Source organism: Astyanax mexicanus, chromosome 7 (assembly GCF_023375975.1).
Source record: "Astyanax mexicanus isolate ESR-SI-001 chromosome 7, AstMex3_surface, whole genome shotgun sequence".
Taxonomy (NCBI): domain Eukaryota; kingdom Metazoa; phylum Chordata; class Actinopteri; order Characiformes; family Acestrorhamphidae; genus Astyanax; species Astyanax mexicanus.
Genome location: NC_064414.1, coordinates 39000401 through 39022827, shown reverse-complemented (window position 1 = coordinate 39022827; position 22427 = coordinate 39000401). Strand labels below are relative to the sequence as shown.

The window sequence follows — 22427 nt, the reverse complement described above, 5'->3', positions numbered from 1 at the left end:
CTAAATAAATTGAATTGTGTTTATTAATAACATTTGTAAATGTGTTGTTTTGCCATTCTTTGACACCAAGCCACAGATATCACAAGCTCAATCACGCATACAAGACAAGACACATAACGAGACCTGCATATGCTGCACTGACACATCTGTGCATGCTCAGTCACACACACATGCATACACACACACACACAAAAACACACACAAAAACACACATGCTTGTACACCCATTCATACCGGTTGGTGTGGGAGTTGTTGTGCATGAACCAGGAGCGGTTGTTGTCCACGTACATGGCCCAGGCTTTGTCGTCCTTGCCCAGCATCACATCCTTCAGCACGTCCCCCCGGGCGATGCCAAACGCAGGATCCGGGTGGTTGTCGTAGCGATCAATGGTTATCTCCCAGTAGTGCACACCACGGGAGAAGGCTGTGTTGCCCATGACGACACGGTCGTCATAGCTGTTACATGTGACGGTCAGGTTATCGTTAGACAGTATGATGTCGGGGTGGGCCGACGCAGGGTCAAAGGTGAACCAGGCAACTGTAGAAAGGGCACATACACACACAGGGAGAAATACACACGTGATGTATTGCCCACTGAGCACTATTTATATATACTGGATATACTGTATGACTCATTGTGGGGTTGAAGACAAGTGTTAATGACTGAGACTGTCCAGTACAAACACACATGCATACAAACATATGGACCACATTTACACACACTCACACACACATTAGCAACTGAAAAAGACAGAAGCAGAAAGGTGTGAACAGTGTTAATACAATGATGAGGAGGAAGTGGAGGAAGAGGAGGAGGTGGAGGAAGATTAGTGTGTTTAAGAATGTTTAAGCCATCCATACCTGTAACTAGAGATTTAATATCACATGGGGGGAGTCCGGCTGAGATGAGAGAGAGAGAGAGACAGAAAGAAAGAGGGGGAGGGAGGGGAGGAGAGGAGAGGGGGAGTTGAAAAAGGGTGGAGCGCAAGAAAGAAAGAAAAAAAAACGGGTAAAGTGATAGAAAGGAGGGTTGATGAGAGAGAGAGAGGTAAAGCAGTTGGTTTGGGAAGCTGGATTTGCTCATTTCACACAAAAAACCTTTATAAGCCTTTATAACCATGATATTTCACAATCGTTTAGCATTAAATTCTGAAATAAAACACCTTGTTTTACTGTACATGGATATTTTCTCAAGTTTTATACAAATCCAAACAGTACAAGGACTACTTTTCCCAAAAATGCTAACATGGCTAACAATGAATGCGAGCTATCAGGGACCATGTGCTTGTTTGCATATTTTTAGCAGGCCCCCACTAGCTTTCATTCATTTATAGCAATTTTGAGCAAAGTATCCCCTTAATAAAGGCTTCAAAACTTTTTTTTTTAGCAAAAAGTAAACTCTATTTTAAATGATACAGTCTACAACCAAAGCATTAGCATTAGCATAAGACAAAAGCTTTTGTTGTGCTTTAAAACTGAGGTTAATATTAAATGTCTTGTTTCACATTGTTTTATAGTTTAGCTGCTACATTCTGAACACCATCCAGCTTCCCTACTTAACCAGAGCCAAGCATATCTAATGGCAAAGTGATCAGGTGTGTGTGTATGTGTGTGTCTGTGTGCAGAAGCAGTTTCATTAACTTACTCTCAGACGTCTGCATGACCAGGGTCTTGCTGTACTGCCCCACGCCACTGGAGTTAAAGGCTTTAACGCGGGATTTATATGTGCTGTTGAAGTGAAGTCCATCCACCGTGCAGATCGTCTCTATGCCAACATACACTTCCTGTGGAGAACACTATTGTGAATGTGCATGTTTCCCTATGCATACATTATTTCCCAAGGGCTTTACACTATTAACATATATACATAGACTCACACTCTTTATTTATTTCATTTTAGTTTAAGGCTTAATGAACTCTGTTAGATCTACAGAAATGGCTTCAGTGATCAGAACAGAGCTCAGGGTTCATCAGTCAGACTTCGGAAATTGGAGCAGAAATCAGAACACAAGAACCTGTGAGGCTTAAAAAAGAGCCTGGCCTGTTTAGAGAGAGCATGTCTGTGTGTAGCAGCCTACTAAAAAGTGTATAAATAGCAAGCTGCTGTAAAGAAGATCAAACATTTATTATATCACAGGGAAAGACTGTGAACCTAAACCAATTTATGCTATTTACATTAACATGTATATGCAAGGGGTGAAAACATTGATTGTATTTTGTACGCTATCATTACACTGCGTAGGAAGATAAATATAAAAGATGATCAAATCTTGAGGCCAAAAGGTTATTTAAGTAGAAAATTACTGTGTATTATTACTGTCTGCCCTGTTTTCTGTTTTAGTCTTTGTGGTAGTTGGGGAGAAGCGTTGACATCATTATCGATTACAGAAATATGATGATTTGCAAAGCATGCGAGGATAGTTATGCCTCAATGGGGGTTGTGTTCCAAACCACAAAGTACTACACTAAAGAGTGTTTAAAATGACATCCCCATTTGAAGAACATACTTTAAAGAGATGGTCACAAAGTGTTTTGGTGAGAATGTGCAATTGCATAGAGTACCTTTAAAAGTACTATTAAAACACGCATTTTGGTGCAGTCTCTTTTCAGAGTGAATGAGTCTGGTGAATTTAGCTAGGAATCTGTTATTCTCTCTTTTATCTTGGCATCTCTAATTCTAATTAGTGCATTCTAATTTTGTGTTTTTTGGTTTAACGATGTGTGAACGAGCAGATGAATTCTAAGTTTGCCATTCTCATATCTCATATGTTCAAGGTAGCTCTTGTATAAGCACCATTAGCAGCACCTCAGTTGCTCAGGCAATCAGCAAAAGCTAATATAGCCAGAAATAAATCACTGGGACCTACCAGACACCCTGTTTTTAGAATTAATATATGTGGCTTTGCAGGAATGAATGAATGACAAACATTCATCAGTTTATTACAATATTTTGCCCTCTGCCTGCTTAAAAACACTATGTTTTTCAATTTAAAAGAAATACTTTAAGCACTGCTGCTTTAAAATAGTAAGTATAGTATAGACGTGTGTGATTTGGAAGGTAGGCATAAGTTTCTTCAGAGAGTGAGCTGCATAACAACTGCTATACACGTGCACTTGAAGCATGAGCCATGAGAAAATAGCAATGGCTGTGTGGTTACATATGAACACTGACGTGTTTTGTTGTAATAACACCTTGAAGTGCAAGGTAAGTGTTATAGGAGATAATTTTATAAAGAATATATTAAAATATTAAGAGAAATATATATTTTTTCATGATTATGGAAAATTTACTTTAATCAAGGATATACACAAACTCCCCCTTAGAATAACCTAGAAATTAGTCATTAAAATTATCAATTTATTTAAAAATATATTATTAGATTAGCCTTAGACATGTGCTATTTTTTGTCATTTGACCTTTGTTTCAAACCCCAACCCTTGTAATTATCATCAGTTGTCCCTGGAATCCTCTATATATAATCTACTTAGCAACACTATATCAACCACCATAGACACCATAGCAACGCCTTAGCAACCACCTAGCAACACCTTAGCAACCACCTAGTAACCACTTAGCAACACCATAACAACCACCACAGATACCAGCCAGCACTGCAATCACACTCGAAGTTTCTCGCAGAGTAGTTTATATTTCTCATGTATTTTTCTATGTTTTTCAGTTTTGTGTTCTTGACATCCTCAACTGCTTTTTTTCATTCTGGTTTAGCATTTGGTTGTTTTAAGTAAAATGTCACACTCACTATTAATTAAAAGTCTATACTATGCAAGTACAAAGAACAAGAGAAAGACTGAGTGGTGGTTTAAAACTTTTAAACTATGGTGTATGCATTTGTGTATGTGTGTATGTCAGTATGTATTAGTGTGTAAAACACTTACTCTGAACTGTCCTCCATTCCCGTCGTCAAGCTCCAGTATGTAGCCGTCCACTGCGATGGTGGAGAGTGGAGGCTGCTTCCAGGACAGGGTGGCACTGTTGGTCTGACTACAGCACTCCTCCAGCTGCAAGATTGGAGCTGCAGGAACTGCACACACACACAGAGACAAAATACAGCCATAAACACATCAGTTCACTCACACAAAGAGCAACACACTTATATACTGTATATCAGCACACACACACACACACACACACACACACACACACTGAGCCGTACCCTTCATCTGAACGAAGTCAAGCTGCTGGATGGTCTGTAGCAGTGGGCCGCTGTCCAGGGTCAGGTCAAAGTCGCTGGTCATGCGGGGCGTGAGAGTGCCCTTACCCCACTGGCCCTCTGTCATATGAACTCTACGAATCAGTGCATCAGAGATCTGCACGCACACACACACACGGTCAAGGATAGTGCAGGTTTAATTCTTTTGTGATTATTGGGTGAGACAGACACCCATGATTATAATCATGCTATAATTATGCACACAGACATGCCAAAAGTCATGGGAGAGCACTATGTAAATTAATCATGAAGTGTTATCTCAGGGCATGTCTTGGGAATGCCCACACCTATGTAAGTTGAGAGGTTTTATCTTGTGAGCAAGGGTGAATGCTGGTCAGTGTGCTCATGGCAATGGCTCATGAGGTGAGATATTGGAAAACATGGGATATACGGGAGACTCCGCTTTCTAATTTGTGCAGGCACTTATGTAACATTCATTGATTCATTGTATCAACAATATGCCAAAGGTAATGAGACAAGGAAATAGTATTGAGTCCCATGACTTTTGCCATGCCCCACAGAAGCTAAGAATGCTACACTGACTGTAGTACATGCAAGTGGGGTCTCCTGAAATGAATATGGATGCAATTTTTCTTTGCAGATTTTCTTGTCTGTTCGTACAGGCAATTATAGAAAGATACAGTCACAATCATTACAGCCTACTGTGCTGTCCACTGTGGGTGGTAATGACTTACAGTGTCATTTTAAGACCATTTAAATGCCACTGACATAATAATAGAATAGCATAACAAAGCAATTAAGCCATTTTAAAGACAACTACATTGTAAATAATCATAGTTTGGGAAATATATTCCTTTTTCTTCTACCTACTGCCATCCACACTGTGTGTATGAAGTCAGTTATTGAAGCACTGATTGGCCATTACATGACTGATTAAAATATAATTCACTGTTATTTATGTGAACAAACATACAAATAAACAGTAGATAATAGATTTCTCGATTATTAAATATTATTAAAATCATGTCCATTTATTGTACGATAAAGTGATAATGTAATTATTCTGACAAGCTCACAAGATAAAACCTCACATCGTAAACAGGTGTGGCAGTATTCAAGGTTGATATGTTTAATTTACATACTGCTGTCCTATGCCCCTTTTGGCATGTTATGTAGACTAAACTTAAAAAGAAACATAACTGGTGAAACAAATATAATGAATGTTGCAACATACAGCTAAATACATCTTTATTGCAGGATATTGTGTCTAAGAATCTTGCATCATCTTAGGCTAAGCTACCTGCAGAAATCCGCTGGGGTCGTTCTCTTTGATGACCTCCAGGCAGTACTCCATCAGACCTGTCGTCTGCCTCAACTTCACCGTACAGTGAGAGATCTGATCACGCACCACCTGTATGGGAGAGAGATGAGACAAGGCAATAAAGATTGGGAAGAGAAGGCAAAGATACAAAAAGGGAGGACAAGAGAGGGAGTAATAAAAAGAGAATGAGATAGAAAGAGAGAGAGAGAATGGGAAGAGAGTGGGATGGTGTGAGAAAGATTTAGAGGGAGGGAGAAGTTGAGCACTTTTAGAAAGTGATGCTGAGCACAATAATTAATGCTTTCTCTCTCATTCACTCGCACTTTAGATCAATCAGAGAGATAAATCTTTGTTTCTGCCTGAAGGCTTGAATATCAGAATCTCCCTACCATCACTGGTGCTGAGGATGGGTTGCTAGGCAACAGCAGGAAAGGCTCCGTGCATCCTCTATGAGCAAGCAGTATGTGTGTTTTTTCCTTGTGTGTGTGTGAGACCACTTAGCTGCTTCCTTTTGAAAATACACATATTGAATATTTTCTAATGACGCCTTTCTTTAATAATCCAACATTAATGATAGAAAACATGCATTTACAGGAAGAGGCTGAATACAGATTGGAATTAAGCTGAGGAGATATTTAAAACAGACAGAATCGATGTGTGTGTGTGTGTGTGTGTGTGTGTGTGTGTATGCATGCGTGGGTATCTGCTTCTTCTCACTTTAGCCACTAAACAATTCTTGAGACCTAACATTTCAGTATCCATAGCAACAGGTCTGTGGCTCCATGGAGACCAGAGGCAGGAGCAGGCCTGAATAGAGTTGTGCCAAGCAGCAGCAGACCAGAGCATTCTGAACCACCACAATCACAGCACAGCGGTACAAAATGCAGCACACAGCGCAGCAAACAACATGAAACAGTACAACACCATACGGCACAAGGCTGTACAGCACAATGCAACACAACTCAGCACAGCAAGAGCTTTTAACAGAATGAGGGAAACATGTCAACACAACACAGAGTACAAGATAAACACAGTACAAGAGAGCATAAGAAATCACAACACAATGAACTGATGCAATACAACACAGCACAAATCATAACATAGCACAAAAAATAACAGTGTGACACAGCAATACGCAGCACAGTATAACAATGTAACATGACAGTGTGATACAGCACAACACAAACAATGTAACATGATGTACTGTAACAGCACAACACAAAATAACACAATGTCACATGACAGTGTGATACAGCATAGCACAACACAATGCAACACACTATAACACAATGTAATGCAACACAGTGTAACATGACACAGTGTGACACAGCCTCACACAACTCAGTATAAAACAATGTAACTGGATGGCAGAGCCACACAGAGACTGCAATAGTAAATCACCAACCTGACATTTTCTAATAGTAGTTTAACCTGATAGTGAGCATGTGGAAAAGTACTTTTAAAACATGCATTGTGATGCAGTCTCTTTTCAGAATGTATGAATCTGGTGATTTTTTGTGATTACCCCGTTGTGCTTCCTTTTATTTAGCCAGATCTCTTCAGTTCTAATTCTGTTGTTCTTTGGTTTAATGATGAGTAATTAGCATAAGAAGATTAAGTTTACAGTTCTAATATCTCTGTGTTTACAGTGGCTCTAGCACCGTAGCATCACCACTTAGGAACACTACTGCTTTTAAATTAAATGAAAAAATCTTAAGAACTGCTGCTTTAATTAACTAATAACCTTTATTGGACGTATCCAGTCTGTAAATTATGTAGTATTGCAGGATATTGATTCCAGTGTATGTGTAGATTTACCTTGAGTTTGTGCTCGTGTTCTTTGTTGACTCTGGTGAGTAGCTGAGCTTTTCTGCGGTTCAGAGCTTCAATCAGTGCATCACACTGAGCCACCAAGCATGCTTCAAATTCAACACCATTCTCCTGAGAAATACACACAAATATGTACATCGGATCTGCAAGGCTTTAACTTAACAGGTATGAGAAAATGTATGTATGAGCAGATTTGGAATTAATGTGGGGTTAACATTATGTGATTAAATTGCTTTTTATATAAAATTCAAAAATGTAAGTAAAAATCTTATAGGGTAAAGCATGCTACAGTTAAGGATGTATGTGAAAATTATAATAATAATAATAGTGTAAGCACAGTGCAAAAAATGTGTACTACCATGAACTTGTAATTTTTGTAAATCCCAAGACAGTAAAATACAGAGAAAGACTGAAACAGTAAGTGTTACTCATTTAGCATTTTAATTCAGTGTATGTAGAAATGGCAAGAACAGTGATATCCCTATTAAATACTGTTTATTCTGGCTATTTTATTCCTCCTTCTCTGAACAGAACTATGGTTTTCTTTTAGATTCACTGTATGGACTAAAGTATTATGACACACGCTCAATGATTGTTTCTTCTGAAATCAAGAGTGTTAAAAAATATCCTGCTTTTGTTGGAGTAACTGTCTCTACTGTCTAAAAAGGATATCTTTTGGAGCATTGCTGTGAGTATTTGATTGCATTCAACAGCAAGAGTGTTAGTTAGGTATGAATATAAGATGATCAACATCCCAGCTAATCTAAAAAAATACTGGATGGAGAACCATAATTCCAGGGTATTCAGTTCCACTAACCCAGAGAGCAATGATGGTGGGCTTTACAACACCATATTAATATTTATCTGCTCCAGACTGTACTGTTCTTTTTTTCAGTACTATAGGAATCACTAAGGCTGTGGGAGTGTGATTTGCATATCTGTGTCAGCAACTTTAAGTGGCTGAATGTACTCATACTCTAATGTATTCATTAGATGCAGTGTCCAGAGTATTGTAAGGAAAAATATTTTTAAATTATTTTTACTTCCCCTTTTATTCACCAGTTCTTGGAATTGTGGAATTGATCACAATCAATATATTATTTGATTGTGTGTGTGAGAGAGAGAGAGAGAGAGAGAGAGAGAGAGAGAGTGTTTGTGAAAAGGTGTGTACACCATACCTGTATGTGTTGCACCATGTTTCTGAGCTGAACAAGGAACTCTTTGGCCTCTGTGGCTCGATCAGACAAAACGTTGAGTGCCTGAGAGAGCTGGCCCTGGAGACACAGAGAGAGATAGAGAGGGATAGAGGGAGAAGTTAGATAAGCTACTGTACATCTGTCTCTGCCAAAAGGTCTAAATATTCTGGTCACTCCTGCTGTTCCTGGCGCCGAGGCTTCATTGGACATGTAAGGCCATTACACTGCTGTAGTAGAGCAACAGGAAGTAGCTTCATTAGTGGGATCATTGATCGAATGATAAAAGAGTTTTCCATTGTGGAAAGTGTAGTCAAACAAAACTACAGTCAAAGGGGTGGCTCATGTACTTTCACAGGGAAATAATTATTTACCCTGTTTATTATTTTATAGTTTAAATACAATGTTTATTTTAATACAGACTTCTTATATAGTACCTCTTTCAAGCATCTCATATTTTAAACAATGATCACAGTGGTATATTCTCTAATTCATACCTATTTGTTTGCCTATATAGATAAAGTATATACAGCTCTGGAAAATAATATAAGACCACTTCAGTTTCTGTATCTGTTTCTCTGATTTTGCTATTTATAGGTATATACTTGAGTAAAATTAACATTATTGTTTTAGTCCATAAACTACGGACAACATTTCTCACAAATTCCAAATAAAAATGTTGTAATTTATAGAATATATATGCTGAAAATCAGAAATGGTCAAATTAATGAAAAAGATGCAGATCTTCCAGCCCTTTAAATAATGCAAAGAAAACAAGTTCATAATTATAAAGTTTTAAAAGTTCAGAAATCAATATTTCATGGAATAACCCTGATTTTTAATCACAGTTTTCACGCATCTTTTCATGTTCTCCTCCACCAGCCTTACACACTGCTTTTGGATAACTTTATGCCACACCTGGTGCAAAAATCCAAGCAGTTCAGCTTGGTTTGATGGCTTGTGATCATCCATCTTTCTCTTGATTATATACCAGGGGTTTTCGATTTGGTAAAATCAAAGAAACTCATCATTTTAAAGTGGTTTCTTATTTTTTTCCAGAGCAGTATATTAAACATTCACCCACAGCGAGCAAAACTGAGGATGATTCTTTTTTTATTTATCACCTAGCATGCCTCCTCAAATGAAACACTGCTTGTGACACTTCTTTTTATGAGCTTATGTATGTGTTTGTATGCATGCCTCCAAATCTACAGAGACTTGTATAAGGCTTGGTGTGTGTGTGTGTGTGTGTGTGTGCTTTGTGTGAATATGTATAAGAGTAGTCCCTGGGTGACTGAACAGGAAACAGACTAAGTAAGACACTTGGGTGACCCTACATTTCCTGACTGTGGGAAGCTACGTCAACCAGCAAGAGTTATTTCCCCATAAATTGTCTTTCACAAGTGGATACACACTCACTCACACAGTCTCACACACGCACAAAATCATGCAGTTTGGCTGCAGTAGAAAACTGTTGAGTGATACTCCTGACTGGAGCAACTGTCTAAGTGTTGACTCTATAATAGTGAGGTTGTGTGTTTGAACCTCTGGCAATGCCACAACCAACAGTGAGCTTCACTGGGTGCGTTTGCTGACCCTCCCTCTCCCCCAATAATCAGCACGATGCTAACCAAAACCTTTGGAAAGGAATTGGCAGTTTGCACTCTCCTCTGAGCATGTTTAACTAAACAATTGAGTTGTTTTACTGCATTATTTGCCACTTCATTTGATTCAGAGGAAGCCCATGCTAGTCTCCCAGTCTCTCTAATGTTTTTAATGATGCAATTCAATTGTAACCAGCGTGGATACAGCAAACACATCAAATCAGTACATGCATTTTAATGTGTCAGAAAATGTCCAAGTATGGCCATATGATGGTGTTCAAGTTTCAATGAATTTCAATGAAAAAAAAAGCACTGAATTATAAACCCTGGATTACGATACATATCATATCACCAGGTTGTTGTTAATACACAGCAGTATAGCTGAAAATAAAAAGAATTCCATTGTTTGAGCTCCGAGGAAACAAAATCCCAAAATAGAAAAACAGCAGAACGGCACTGCATTGGCCGCAAGCCTAGCTGTGTTCTTTTATAGCTAACCCCCCAATTATGACCGCGCTATGCTACAAAATAAGAGCCTGAATGCAATCTCACCAATTTAACCTGGCTTCTGTTCACCACAGCAGGCTACACAAAGCTTTTTCCCTCAGCACTGCAGGCCTGTGTTCTGTAATCTTCTGTACGATGAATATTACTCTACTGCAGCAGGTGCTAAAATGTTTACTGTTCATTACCATCCAATCAAATCAGATCAATATCAAATTACACACTTGCTTTTATGACCTTTTTATCCTCCAACATTGTGACTTGGCCTGCACCTCAACTTGCCACCATGGTCAGGGTTAATCATCCTTGTGGAAAGATAAAATGTGTGTGTGTGTGTGTGTGTGTGTGTGTGAGAGAGAGAGAGAAAGAGTGTTTCTACCTGAGCTCAGCATTCTGAGAGCAGGAAAAGGTGATGATAGCTGGTTGTTGCTGACATCAGTAAAATTGTCACCACTGTAAGAGGACTGTAAGAGGACTTTTTTTTCTCTCATTATGTTTAACTTTTTCTGTGTATGTGTGTGTGTGTGTGTGTGTGTGTGTGTGTGTGTGTTTGGGGGTGGGGGGGCACTGGGGGAGGGCTCTCTGTGTAGGTGTACAGTTTATGAAAGTGTGTGAAGTGTCTGATCATGCTGTGCATAAATAATTCCTTGCAGGCAGATTAGACCCATTTAATTACACTCCTTTTCTTCTCTGCTGAGAGTGACAGAGCCAGCGTGAGGATGACAGGAAGCTGTCAGAGATGATTAGTCTGTGCCTGCTGCCCTGGGCTCTAAAAGCTCAACCAATAACAAAGCTCTTGCATCTTACCCTGACCAATCACAATGTGCCCTGCTTGCAGCAACCTGCATCTACACTGACATTAACATCAGTTCACTTCATCAAAAAACAGCAAAAGGTTGCCATCTGTTATTTTTTTTATAGCTTCATACAGAATCTAAATGCATAAAGTCTTTAACACGAAGGGTGAAACCATTTCAGTGTAGTACTGCCAAATTGAGGAAATTAACATTTAGAACACTAATTAGAATGTAATAAGCTATGGCCAATACTTCCTTTGATCTAATTTGACACATTTCATGGAAACCAGAAGAATTTATAATATATAGGCATCTGTGTACATCCTATAAAAGTAAAGAGTTACATTTCTGAAATTCTACAGGTTGCATTTGATTTTATATTGAGTGCTGGTGCAGCAGAAATTAAAATATATCTATTTCAAAACTTTATTTTATCTCAACAAAACCAGTCTGTAAAATGACACTGAAAATCCATGCTAAAATCCATGAGACAGGAACTAGTTATGTGCCCCATATCTCAAGCTAAAAAAACGCTGGGCTGACCAAATCTTGCACTGAATGCAGATTTTATTTCTGCCAGAGTTGTTTGTCTGTTTGCGTGGACAATTCTAGCCAGATGCCACCGGTCCTGATCATTACAGAGGTCCCACCTATCACGGACGTTCAGGGATTTTCCCACATCTTAATAGGGGCATCCTGATGCCTGCAAATTATGTACAATATCCCAAAATCATCTTTTAGAGTGAGCGAGGTGAGAGAGCACACCTGAGAAATAAGGCGAGAGGAACACACACATAGTGAGCCTCCTGATTGTCCCTTTCCTGATGCTTAGTTGACCATTGATGTTTCTGGGCAGGTGGGACTTGCAGCACGTGACGGATTGGGAGATAAAGATACACATACAGTGTAATGCAGCACCATGGCAGAGTGTTCATTAAGCACAAAAAAACTGATGATAACTGCCCTCCCACCTTCAAAAATGGAATGTTCCATTAATCTGCCATCTACTAACAGGCTTCACTTGATCATTTTGATCATTCACATTGCTTTTCTATGAGCACACTGACCAGAATTTTGCTTTGTTCAGAACATAACACGTTATAATCAATTTATAATTTACTGCTATCTCATGAATTTTGGCACATGAGTATAGATGGGATAAAGAAAATGTTCATACTAAATCAAATTGAATCAGTAGAACTAAAAAATATATATAATAACCTGAAAAATTCTGTTGAATACACACGCAGATATTCAATAACACAGTCAGCCATCATATTCATATTCATATTGTTAGTGTTGACACTTTGAATGTCCACTGTGTTATCAGATGATTAGATTTAAAATAGCTAATACTCAGTTCATTAAAATATGCATGATTTTGCCTAATCCACCACCAAAACCTACACATAAACTCTCACTACTCTCCTAAAACTAATCCTGGTCCTACACTGACACCAACACTGTTAAAAGTTTTATAGCTTAACAATTTAAACATGTTAAGACAGTCTACAACAGGCTATTGTATTCTATTCAAATTAATTGAAACTGATTTTTTTTAACCTACACAGAGCACCTCTGGTTTCTCAAGCTTCCATTATCCACTGTCACATTGTTACCCCATGCTTTATGTGATTTGTTAGCACAGCTGTCCCATTGTGTTATTGGTTTGAGTGCCCTCCCTGTCCTTTGTAAAGGTTGCAGTTCTGTCCTTTCATTATCAATCTGTCATTCAGACTACCACAAGTCTACCACCCAACCCGAAAAAAAAAAAAAACGAGATATAATGGTAATACACATCATCCAACACTTGCCTGAAATGTCTTGTAAGGGATCTCAAACAACGTCAGAAATGGAACTAAATCACTAATGCTTATACTGTAGGTCCTAAAACTGTTATACATATGAACACAACACAATCTGCAAGCACTGTAACTGTAAAAGGTCTGGCTAAGCATTGTCCACCCCTACACTGTACTGGTCTGGCACTGATAAAAACAGCATATGCAGGCCTGAGGCCATCACAAAACTCCAATCTGTTTAGAGTCAGAGAGCCAAGTGTGCAAGTTTTTTAAAAGAGAGCCATAAAGGGTTCTGGGCGTAGTTGTAAAATTGTGGATGCTGCTATTTAAGCATGAATTATGAAATGTGCTCTTCAGATCAAACCAAATCTTTTACTATCTGACCCCAGATTTTTTACTTTATGAAATTGTGTCATCACTGTTAAATCAAAAGCTATTTTTTCCTTTTTTTTTTACATTTAACAAGCATTAATTACAAATGGTCTAGTAAAAGAAATGACCACTACATGTCAAATTTGGTAGACTGAGCAGTATGTAGCTAAGGCAGACGTCTTAACAACAATTGGCCCCTGCCTTGACAATTAACCAGCTCCCCTTGTCAAAATGTATATGTTGTCAGGTATTATCTTGTAAATGACTTAAAACACTGGTCAGCACCCTCATGGCCAGTCAATATCAGTGTTTGAGAAAGGTCTAATACTTGATGCCAGATGGGTGGGACATTTAATTTCCAAAATTGCACAGTCATTTCACGATCCTTTGATCTGCAGAATCACTAGTGAACTGCAAATATGTAATAGAAGACATTACCACCCACAGTGGACAGCGCAGTAAGTGACTAAAATTGTCTGTGCACGACAGTAAGCACAACCACATTCAATGCAAGAGACCCCCCACACTTATCCTGCGGGTCAATGCAGTGTTCTTTAGCTTCAGGAGACATAGCAAATATCATGGGACACCGTGTCCCATGACTTTTGGCATATCCGTGTAACGTACATATACCTTTTTAAAATACATACAGCGAAACAAATAGTATATTTTACAGTAATACAAAACATTTTAAAATTTCATCTTGCTTTCTTTATGTCTTTCCTTATAACTGGCAATGTTGTGGTGAGTTATTCAGGATTTAGAAAGCACTCAGAAAAGTAATGGATGCATGAAAACAAAAAAAGCCTTTATAAAAAAAATTTAAATCCAACATCCTCTTTTTACAGTTTTGGTAAGCACATTCAAAAAACTGTGAATCCATGCTCTCAAATCCTTCACTCACTCAGCTAGTAATCTACAAGCTCAAGAGCATCTTTTTTTAAGAACTTTGAAGACTTTAAAGAAATTGCACTTCAATTTCGTTGTTTTACACAATGACCCAAAAGACATTCATTCATTCATTTTTGCACACTATCAAAAGTCCCATATTACATTGCCTTTTCAAATAAACTTTCTTTCATGAAATATTACAAATATTACACAAATATTAAATCTTATTTATGGCTCTAACAGGCATTTCTGTAAACACATAAACATTTACTCTCAAAGTGCCAACATGAGCCCACTTTATTATAAAGTTAGCTGTTGCTGACATACATTGTATTATAAAAACTGTATTTTGTCTGATTTCGCGTTCACACCTCTGTGATAAAACAGATCTGTTTCAAATCTTGAGATTTATGCCACCTAAAGAACATGTGAACTTTGTTGGACAAACTCTAAAAGCTTTGCACGTAACTCACATAAGAGTTTAAGAGTTGTACGAATTATTAATAAACTTCTACTAAACTAATAAACTCACATACAGTACGGGTCCTTGCAAATGGATGCAGAGGGCACTGAGAAGCTCCAAAAAAAAAAAGCTCTCTCTTGTAAAAGTGTGTGTGTGTGTGTGTGTGAGTGTGTGTCTTGAGCTTTGCAGTGAGGAAGCTGTTTCTGGCTCTGCAGTGATCCTGCAGATGAGCACTGTCCCAGCAGAGCGCTGTCACAGAACACACTGATCCACGAGATGGAGTGATATCACAAAAGCGACAGAAAGAGATAGAGCGGCTCTCTAGCCATTCCCCTCCTGCTGTCAAGTGTGCTATTTTCCTCCTTTGTCTTCCCTATCTCATCTTTTAGCCTTTCTCTGTTCAGCACCTGGGACTTCTCATATCTGACCTAATTATTCCACAGCAGCTCTGAACAGTCCTCAGCTAACCTTGAATATGCGCTCTGACACAAAAGATATACAACAGGCCAGGAGATCCAGAGAAGATCCCGGGAAAGGAGGAGAATCCGTGAAAACAGCAGGGAGGAGATGACCAGGGAGTCGAGTCAGTTAGTGCTGGAATGAAAGGATGAAGGCTAGGGAATGAGGGAGGTGGGGGATTGGGGGTGCTGAGCTCGTATCTGGCTGTCTAAGCACAGCCCTTGACAACAATAACACACAATTAAAGGAGAAACTGATGGGAAACAGGATGTATCAGGGATGTATCAGTGCATCATGATTTACTGGCCTGAAGGTATTAATTAAACTGCATTGATTTTTGAAGGCTATAATCAATCATAATATATAATGATAGTCAATATAATTTAATCTAAATTAATCTTCATAATCTACAAGGTTAAATTCCTGAAAAGAGTTGCATATCAAAATAGGCTATGCTAATTTAAAGTAGCTAACCCCACAATAGCTAGCTAAGTGTTAAAATACCACTGTGAGTGTTTTAACACAAACAATTTGTTTTCTAGGGAATTACAGCTGAATTACAGCTGAAGACGCACACAGTGTTTCCTAAACAATGACATATTGGCTGGGGGGGCGGGATTCATGCTGGACTTAAAGCTAATCTCTATAAGCTAATTACCATCTCTTTTCTTCAGCTGTAACTCCCTGGAGAACAAACTGTACTACTTGAAACTAACAAAACCTAAAGTTAAATACACATCAAAAGGAAAAGTATCTTTTTATTTAACTAGTGTGACTCAAAAAAGGCAAATACAGGAAAGTAAGCAGGGGAAAGGCTAAAAGCTAACAAGCTACAAGTATAGCTACACGCAAGTTCTATTAGAATCCACCAGTGCCATTAAATCAGAGCCCTCTGAAAAAGAAAAATCATTCATTTTTTTCATTTTGTTTCATTCTGATTCAAGATAACAAGGTTGTAAATGGGCTTGAAAAATTACATCTGAGAGTTTCTCACCCCAACCAATGTCACATGCTTACTATTAAACATTATATAACAGCTGAAAAAAAACAAAATACAACTAGTTTGTACAACATGTGTACTCATGAAATCCTTTAAATGAGGTACAAACAGTACTTATGCATGATTTCTGCACTACTAAAAAGAGGTAAATATTGTAACAAACTGATTTTTGTGGGGGGGTTTTACAGTCCTAGCATGCATTTCTACTTGTAGAGAGACTGTACAAGAGAGAGTGTATTGACTAGTTCAGTCATTGGTTAGGATCAATACACACACACACACACACACACATACACATATAGCGTAACAACTGAACTTATCAATGCCAGACAATAGCCTCGTGTTATTCTCTGAGCTGTCACTAATGTGGAGCTTTAGGTTCAGGTTAAGCCCAGTGGAGGACAAGCAGTGCTTTAAAAAAAGGCCCACAGACTGTTGCCTTCAGGGAAAAAGTCAACCACACGCCAGAGCTCCATTGTGTCAGAGCAATGGCAGAACAGGAGCCTTTAAGCCAAGAGTGAGGAAGAACATAAAACAGGAAAAAAAGGGAAAAGGCATTTACAGTACTAATAATGCTTTCACTGCTAATTCAAATACAATGTATTCAATTAAATACATTAAAACTACACAAGATTCAAACATAAAGGAAACAAATAGATTATACAAGACTTTTCAGATGGAGCTAGAAATTATGGATGTCAATGGTCTAAGGAGTGAGACGAAGTAGTATTATTACTCAGTCTCTAGAGGAAAAGTCCTCATCAATTTTACTGTATAGCTAGAAAAAGCAAACACACTCAAACACACATAAGGCTAGATCAGATTCACATAGCTTATATACACAAACACATACAAGTGTACTGTAAGCAACACAGACCCCCCACTGAGTAACACATTCTTTTGTCTATTAGTGCAATAGATTTACTCACTGCTGTTAAAAATACCTCCAACATAACAAATCAGGGTACAGTCTACTTGATATCTGGCTGCTGGCTGGTCAGAATGAAAGTGCTAAAAGCTTTCAATCAGTAACTGTCACTGTCTGGCATCACTAACCACTGGAATAAATCACACCGCGTCCCATTTTTTATAATCTGGACCATTTTGTCAAAGGCAAGTGCGTCTATCACTTTTCATAATTTTACAAAATTTTGAAAAATCATAGTACAAAAAAAGCAAGGGAAAAAAATAAACCAGTAAAAAATAAAACAATGGAGCTACCGGTATTTCACAAAACCGGGCAGATAACATAATCCTAAAGGGTGATATGTCAAAAAGGAATGTCCCTCAGCTCTTCTCTAATTTGACAGGCCAGACTCTGAGCTTAAGTTGTCTAGCTAAACTGAGAGATCCTGCATTGTAAATTCATCACAATTTTAAAAGATGACAAAACAGACAGATCAGATCAGATCACATTTAGTATCAGTAAAAAAAATAAAATGCACAAATGTGAGACAGTGCATCTAGATTGTAGTATTTTTGTTACTAGCACATATGTATAAGTGTAGGAATGCACTGATTATTTGACAACAGAAATTATCCAAATAAGTGAAAAGACATAATTTATACTGTTTCTGTGATTAAGCATAACCAGCTTGGATGTTACAGATATTCAGTGTTCAATAAATATGTTCCATTGTAGTTGAATTGCTTTTTCTCAAAAAAAAAAATGTTTTGATAAACTATTTATAAACTTTTTATTAATGCAACAGTAAACAAATTAAGGAAAAACATTTTTGGTATTCTGCCAAATGTTTTAAATGGTTTGTTTTTTGGTTTTAGCCAAAAAGTTACATTTCAGTGCATCCTTATATTAGTGACTAGTATATTTACATGGTCTGTGTTTGTTTGGATTAGTGACTTTTATTTTGTTATGGTATATTTGGTTATACTTTCTGCAATCTAAGAGAAACAGAAAGTAAAAGAAGCATGTGGACAGATGCAGGACAATAAATTATAGAATTTTACAGAAATATGACTCCATCAATGTTCCACTGTACAGTATCCTGCATGGCTCATCTGAAGTAGCAACATCAAAGGCACTATTCTCCCTAAAACTATGTGAATCAAATACATTTTGAGGCTGTTATTTAACAATAAACCATGCAACATTATGTTGCTTTAAGCATACACAAACTTAACAATTGACCAAATTGGGATTCATTGTTTGGAAATAATACCAAATATAAATGTTGGCTGATGACAGTGAATATATCACTGAAATCTCTAATCAGACCTATGGGCTACAGAAGATGAGCAGAAGCTTTATATTGGCCCCCCGCTTAACGGGGCCATGGGAATCTGATACATCCCCACGACAACAGGCCCCACGGACAAAGGATCCCATTGTCCCCTGAGGAATAACAGGATACGAGAAACCCACACATACACACACACACACACAAACTCGCACACTCACGTATACACAAAAGATACCCAACGGACACACAGTAACAGCTGTGTACTCCAGTGTCATCAGACTTTGTGTGTCACTCTTGGTCCGAATTTCCCAGGACATCTACACATGACACACTGAGCTATGCTACACACATACATACACACACCAGAATTTGGGTAACACAAACACGCACATACCACAGTGTGAACACCAAAAGGAAAGAGCCTCCAGTCTTTCCTCCTGGGTGGGTCCCTCTGGCCCATCTGTCATAGCCAGGAGCTCTATTACTCTCACACACACACACACACACACACACAGATACAGTCAGATTACGTTGTGTGTGCGTGTTTGCCTACATGAGTGGGTAATACTGCGCACTTCTAAATCTGTTCCCTTCAACTCCCACACATTAACACACTATGAGCAAAAGAGAGTGAAGAGCCAACCCCACATGAGCACACACACACATACACACACTCACCCACACTCACACTCGCTCACCCACACTCATCGTTAATCTGCCCAATGGAGAGTGGGGTTTCTTCAGCTGTGCCATCTCATTCTCAAAATAACATCACACAATCAAAGAGCTTTAGATAGGCATTTCTCTCTACATACAGAGATCCGTGTCTATATCCTCTCTTCATTCTCATCCATAAATGTACAAACACACTGCACACTGATGAAGCCTTCAGAGAAAGAGTGTTAATGAAGATGATTGAGAGAATGACTAAACAGAGAATGAGGCAGAGAAAGTAGGAGATAGAAGAGAAAGGAGTGTGAGGCACAGATACGAACACAATAGGTCAGCAATATATAGGTAAAATATGACTACAGCAGTGGTTAACATGTCTGCCATTATATACTAACAATACATATTAGAGTAACCCAGGCCTTTTTTGTACCAGACGCCACACACCACTGCAATAAAGCAGAGGCTTTCTGCTTTGCATAGCAACACCAGTTGCTCTCAAATGGAATGTTACTGCAGTGTATTTTCTACACACTTCTGGAGGAGAGTGGCACAGAAATCTGTGGGCACATTCCAGAGTCCTCTCCAACACGACACAAACACAAGCCCAGTAAGACTATCACTGAAAGTCAGACAACATAATAACCATTCATTTGCATTGTCTAAGAAGCAAGTCTCAGGATTAAGTACTAGAACAAGTACTGCAAATATACTGGCCAATTTTTTATTAGTGGTGGAGGATTAGTGGAACTAAAATGCACTATATGGATAAAAATATGCTTTTTCCGCTTCTCATTCATTTATAGCTTAGTAGAACAAGGGTATTTAAAAAAAGTTAAGATCCTGCTTTTGTTGGAGTAACTGACTTTACTGTCCAGACAAGGCTTTTTACTAGATTTTTCCTAGAAGCATTGCTGTAAGGATTCAAGTATATATCTTCCTTATAAGTTAGAACAAACAAAATAAAAAATTGGTACATTTTTATAAATACCAACAATGAGTTGGTATTTATGAGTTGAACTATGAGTTCAATGTGATTAATGATCACTATTTAATGATACATCCACATGGTCAGTGTTTCTAAGTACTGATAATTTCTACAATGTCATGGTTAAACGGTCTGCTTTATTTAAACTAAAAAAAAAGCTTTGAAAAAACTCTTCTGTAACTGTGATTTGATATGATGGCAATCACAGTGCTTCTTAACTGTGTGCTCTAAACATTAATATTGCAAAGGGCAGTATTCTGATGAATAAATGATTTATAATGCAATACTGTGCAGCATCAGTAGATGCACACACACACACACACATACTCACACATACAAACACAGAAAAGCAGAAGGGCTTTTTTTTACTACTGTCGGCCAAAAGCACACATCCCTTTAATGTTACCATGGCGACAAATACACATATCCCTTTACCATCACCATGGAGAACAAGCTCCCATGAGGAACAGGTAGAACGACCCCCTTGCAATGATCTACTTTCACAGCTACACAACAACTACAGGACAAAGAATGCAGGCCTACTGGTACACGAGAGAAATCTCTGACACAGCTCTTACTGAGTGACCAAGTAGCACTTAGGCCCAATCTAATTTCTCATTTGTACCCCTTCTTTTTGTTTTCCAGTGCCAACATTACATTTAACTAAGTTACAAGGAAAAGTAGTTGAATTCCCTCAAGAAAAGGGACAACTCCTCAAGAATTTGATACATCATCAAAAATAAATATAAAGAAAAATGCTTCATTAGCAGGCTACTAGCAATGCTCTGTAGGTGAACCTGCTAGTCTGTTGTCATAGCAAAGGAGCTGTAAATTTCAGCAACCTTACTAATGCTGGACTTTATTTAGAGCATTACCTCTACCCATAATTCCTTGGTGATAACAAGCTAAGGTCAGCTACTTGATAGCTTCCCTAGTGTCTGTTTTTGCTTCTTATGAAGAAAAGTTTCATACTACATTGTAACTACTTTAAACTAAAATAATGCAATTTTTATCAACATTTTACATTCTATGGTCGCTTGAGCAGCCATCTTGTTGGTGATTTCTCATAACCCTCTTTTTGGAATGCACGTCTAAAAAATCTCCATTTAAATGGAGCCATAACACCTCCCCCTCTATCCCAACAAGAATCGGGACATTGGGGCTAAGTGATAAGGGCACGGGGTAACATGGGATTGGGCCCAAGCAACACTTCCTTCACACTCTGAAGTGTGCTCTCTGAATTAAGTCTTCTACATCAATCACAGCATCTACAGTGCAATGATCAGAGATGTTTTGTTCACCCAGATAACAGCTTTCTCCCCCCTATCCGCTCTGTTTTATTGGGTCTGAATCACGGCGAGCTCCGTTTCGCTCGTGCTCTGAATTTTAACATGAACATTCCCGCCGTCTTGGCTCTTCACTGGCATATTCCTGTCACAACTTATTAAACGGTCAACACTCTGAATGCAGTCCCACTGCAGTACATTACTGACCAACAATCACAGACTCATAGCTGTTGTCTTGACAGGGTTCTTGATGGGGTAGAGGAATTCTGCTCAGTGAGTGAAACCCCTATTTCAGAACCTGACAGGGACAAATTACCTTCTATAGCCCAGTCTCTGATAAACATGGCTAGTGCTTCTCAGTGCTCTTGCTTAAGTACCCCTGCTCTGCAGATTTTTGTGTTTTCACTACTTTTACAATGCTTCTGCACAACAAATGTATTAACAGTGGCATATTTATTGGAGATTAGCTGGTTAGTAGAAGTTGGTGTTAGGCTATGTTCAGACTGCCAGCCCAAATCTACTTACAAATCTGCAAATCTAGATTGCGCAATTACTTTTGGGTTTGTGCAATTACAATCAGACTTGTACAGATGTAACTCGGTGTGGATGCTCTATATGCTCAGATTGCATTTTAACATTTATTTTTCGGGTCATTCACAACACAATAAACAACAGCCTTATCAAATCCAGAGTAACGTAAGTGTGCGGGTCCAAGAAGAATGCCAAAGATTATTTACTGATGCCAACATCATTACAACAGCAACCCATGCAGATATGTTATATCCAGACAGGCATATCTGATCTCATCAATTACACATAAATAGTGCAGACAGTCATCTCAGCATTTCTGATTT

At 38.4% G+C, this 22427-nt stretch overlaps 1 protein-coding gene across 4 annotated transcripts in view; it reads right to left on the bottom strand.

Annotated features, from left to right (window-relative positions):
- Positions 1 to 22427, bottom strand: part of trim9 (tripartite motif containing 9) — a 29888-nt gene that overhangs the window by 4311 nt on the left and 3150 nt on the right. Inside the window, exons 2-9 of one of the 4 annotated variants that reach the window (XM_049481604.1) lie at positions 8523 to 8618; positions 7333 to 7455; positions 5494 to 5604; positions 4176 to 4329; positions 3898 to 4043; positions 1646 to 1784; positions 862 to 900; positions 289 to 538 (exon numbers count right to left, since the gene is read on the bottom strand). In XM_049481604.1, coding sequence (XP_049337561.1) covers positions 289 to 538; positions 862 to 900; positions 1646 to 1784; positions 3898 to 4043; positions 4176 to 4329; positions 5494 to 5604; positions 7333 to 7455; positions 8523 to 8618 — 1058 coding nt within the window. Of the gene's footprint in view, positions 1 to 234; positions 539 to 861; positions 901 to 1645; positions 1785 to 3897; positions 4044 to 4175; positions 4330 to 5493; positions 5605 to 7332; positions 7456 to 8522; positions 8619 to 22427 lie in introns of all 4 variants that reach the window. The other 3 variants (XM_007248534.4, XM_049481603.1, XM_049481605.1) reach the window with 3 other exon arrangements.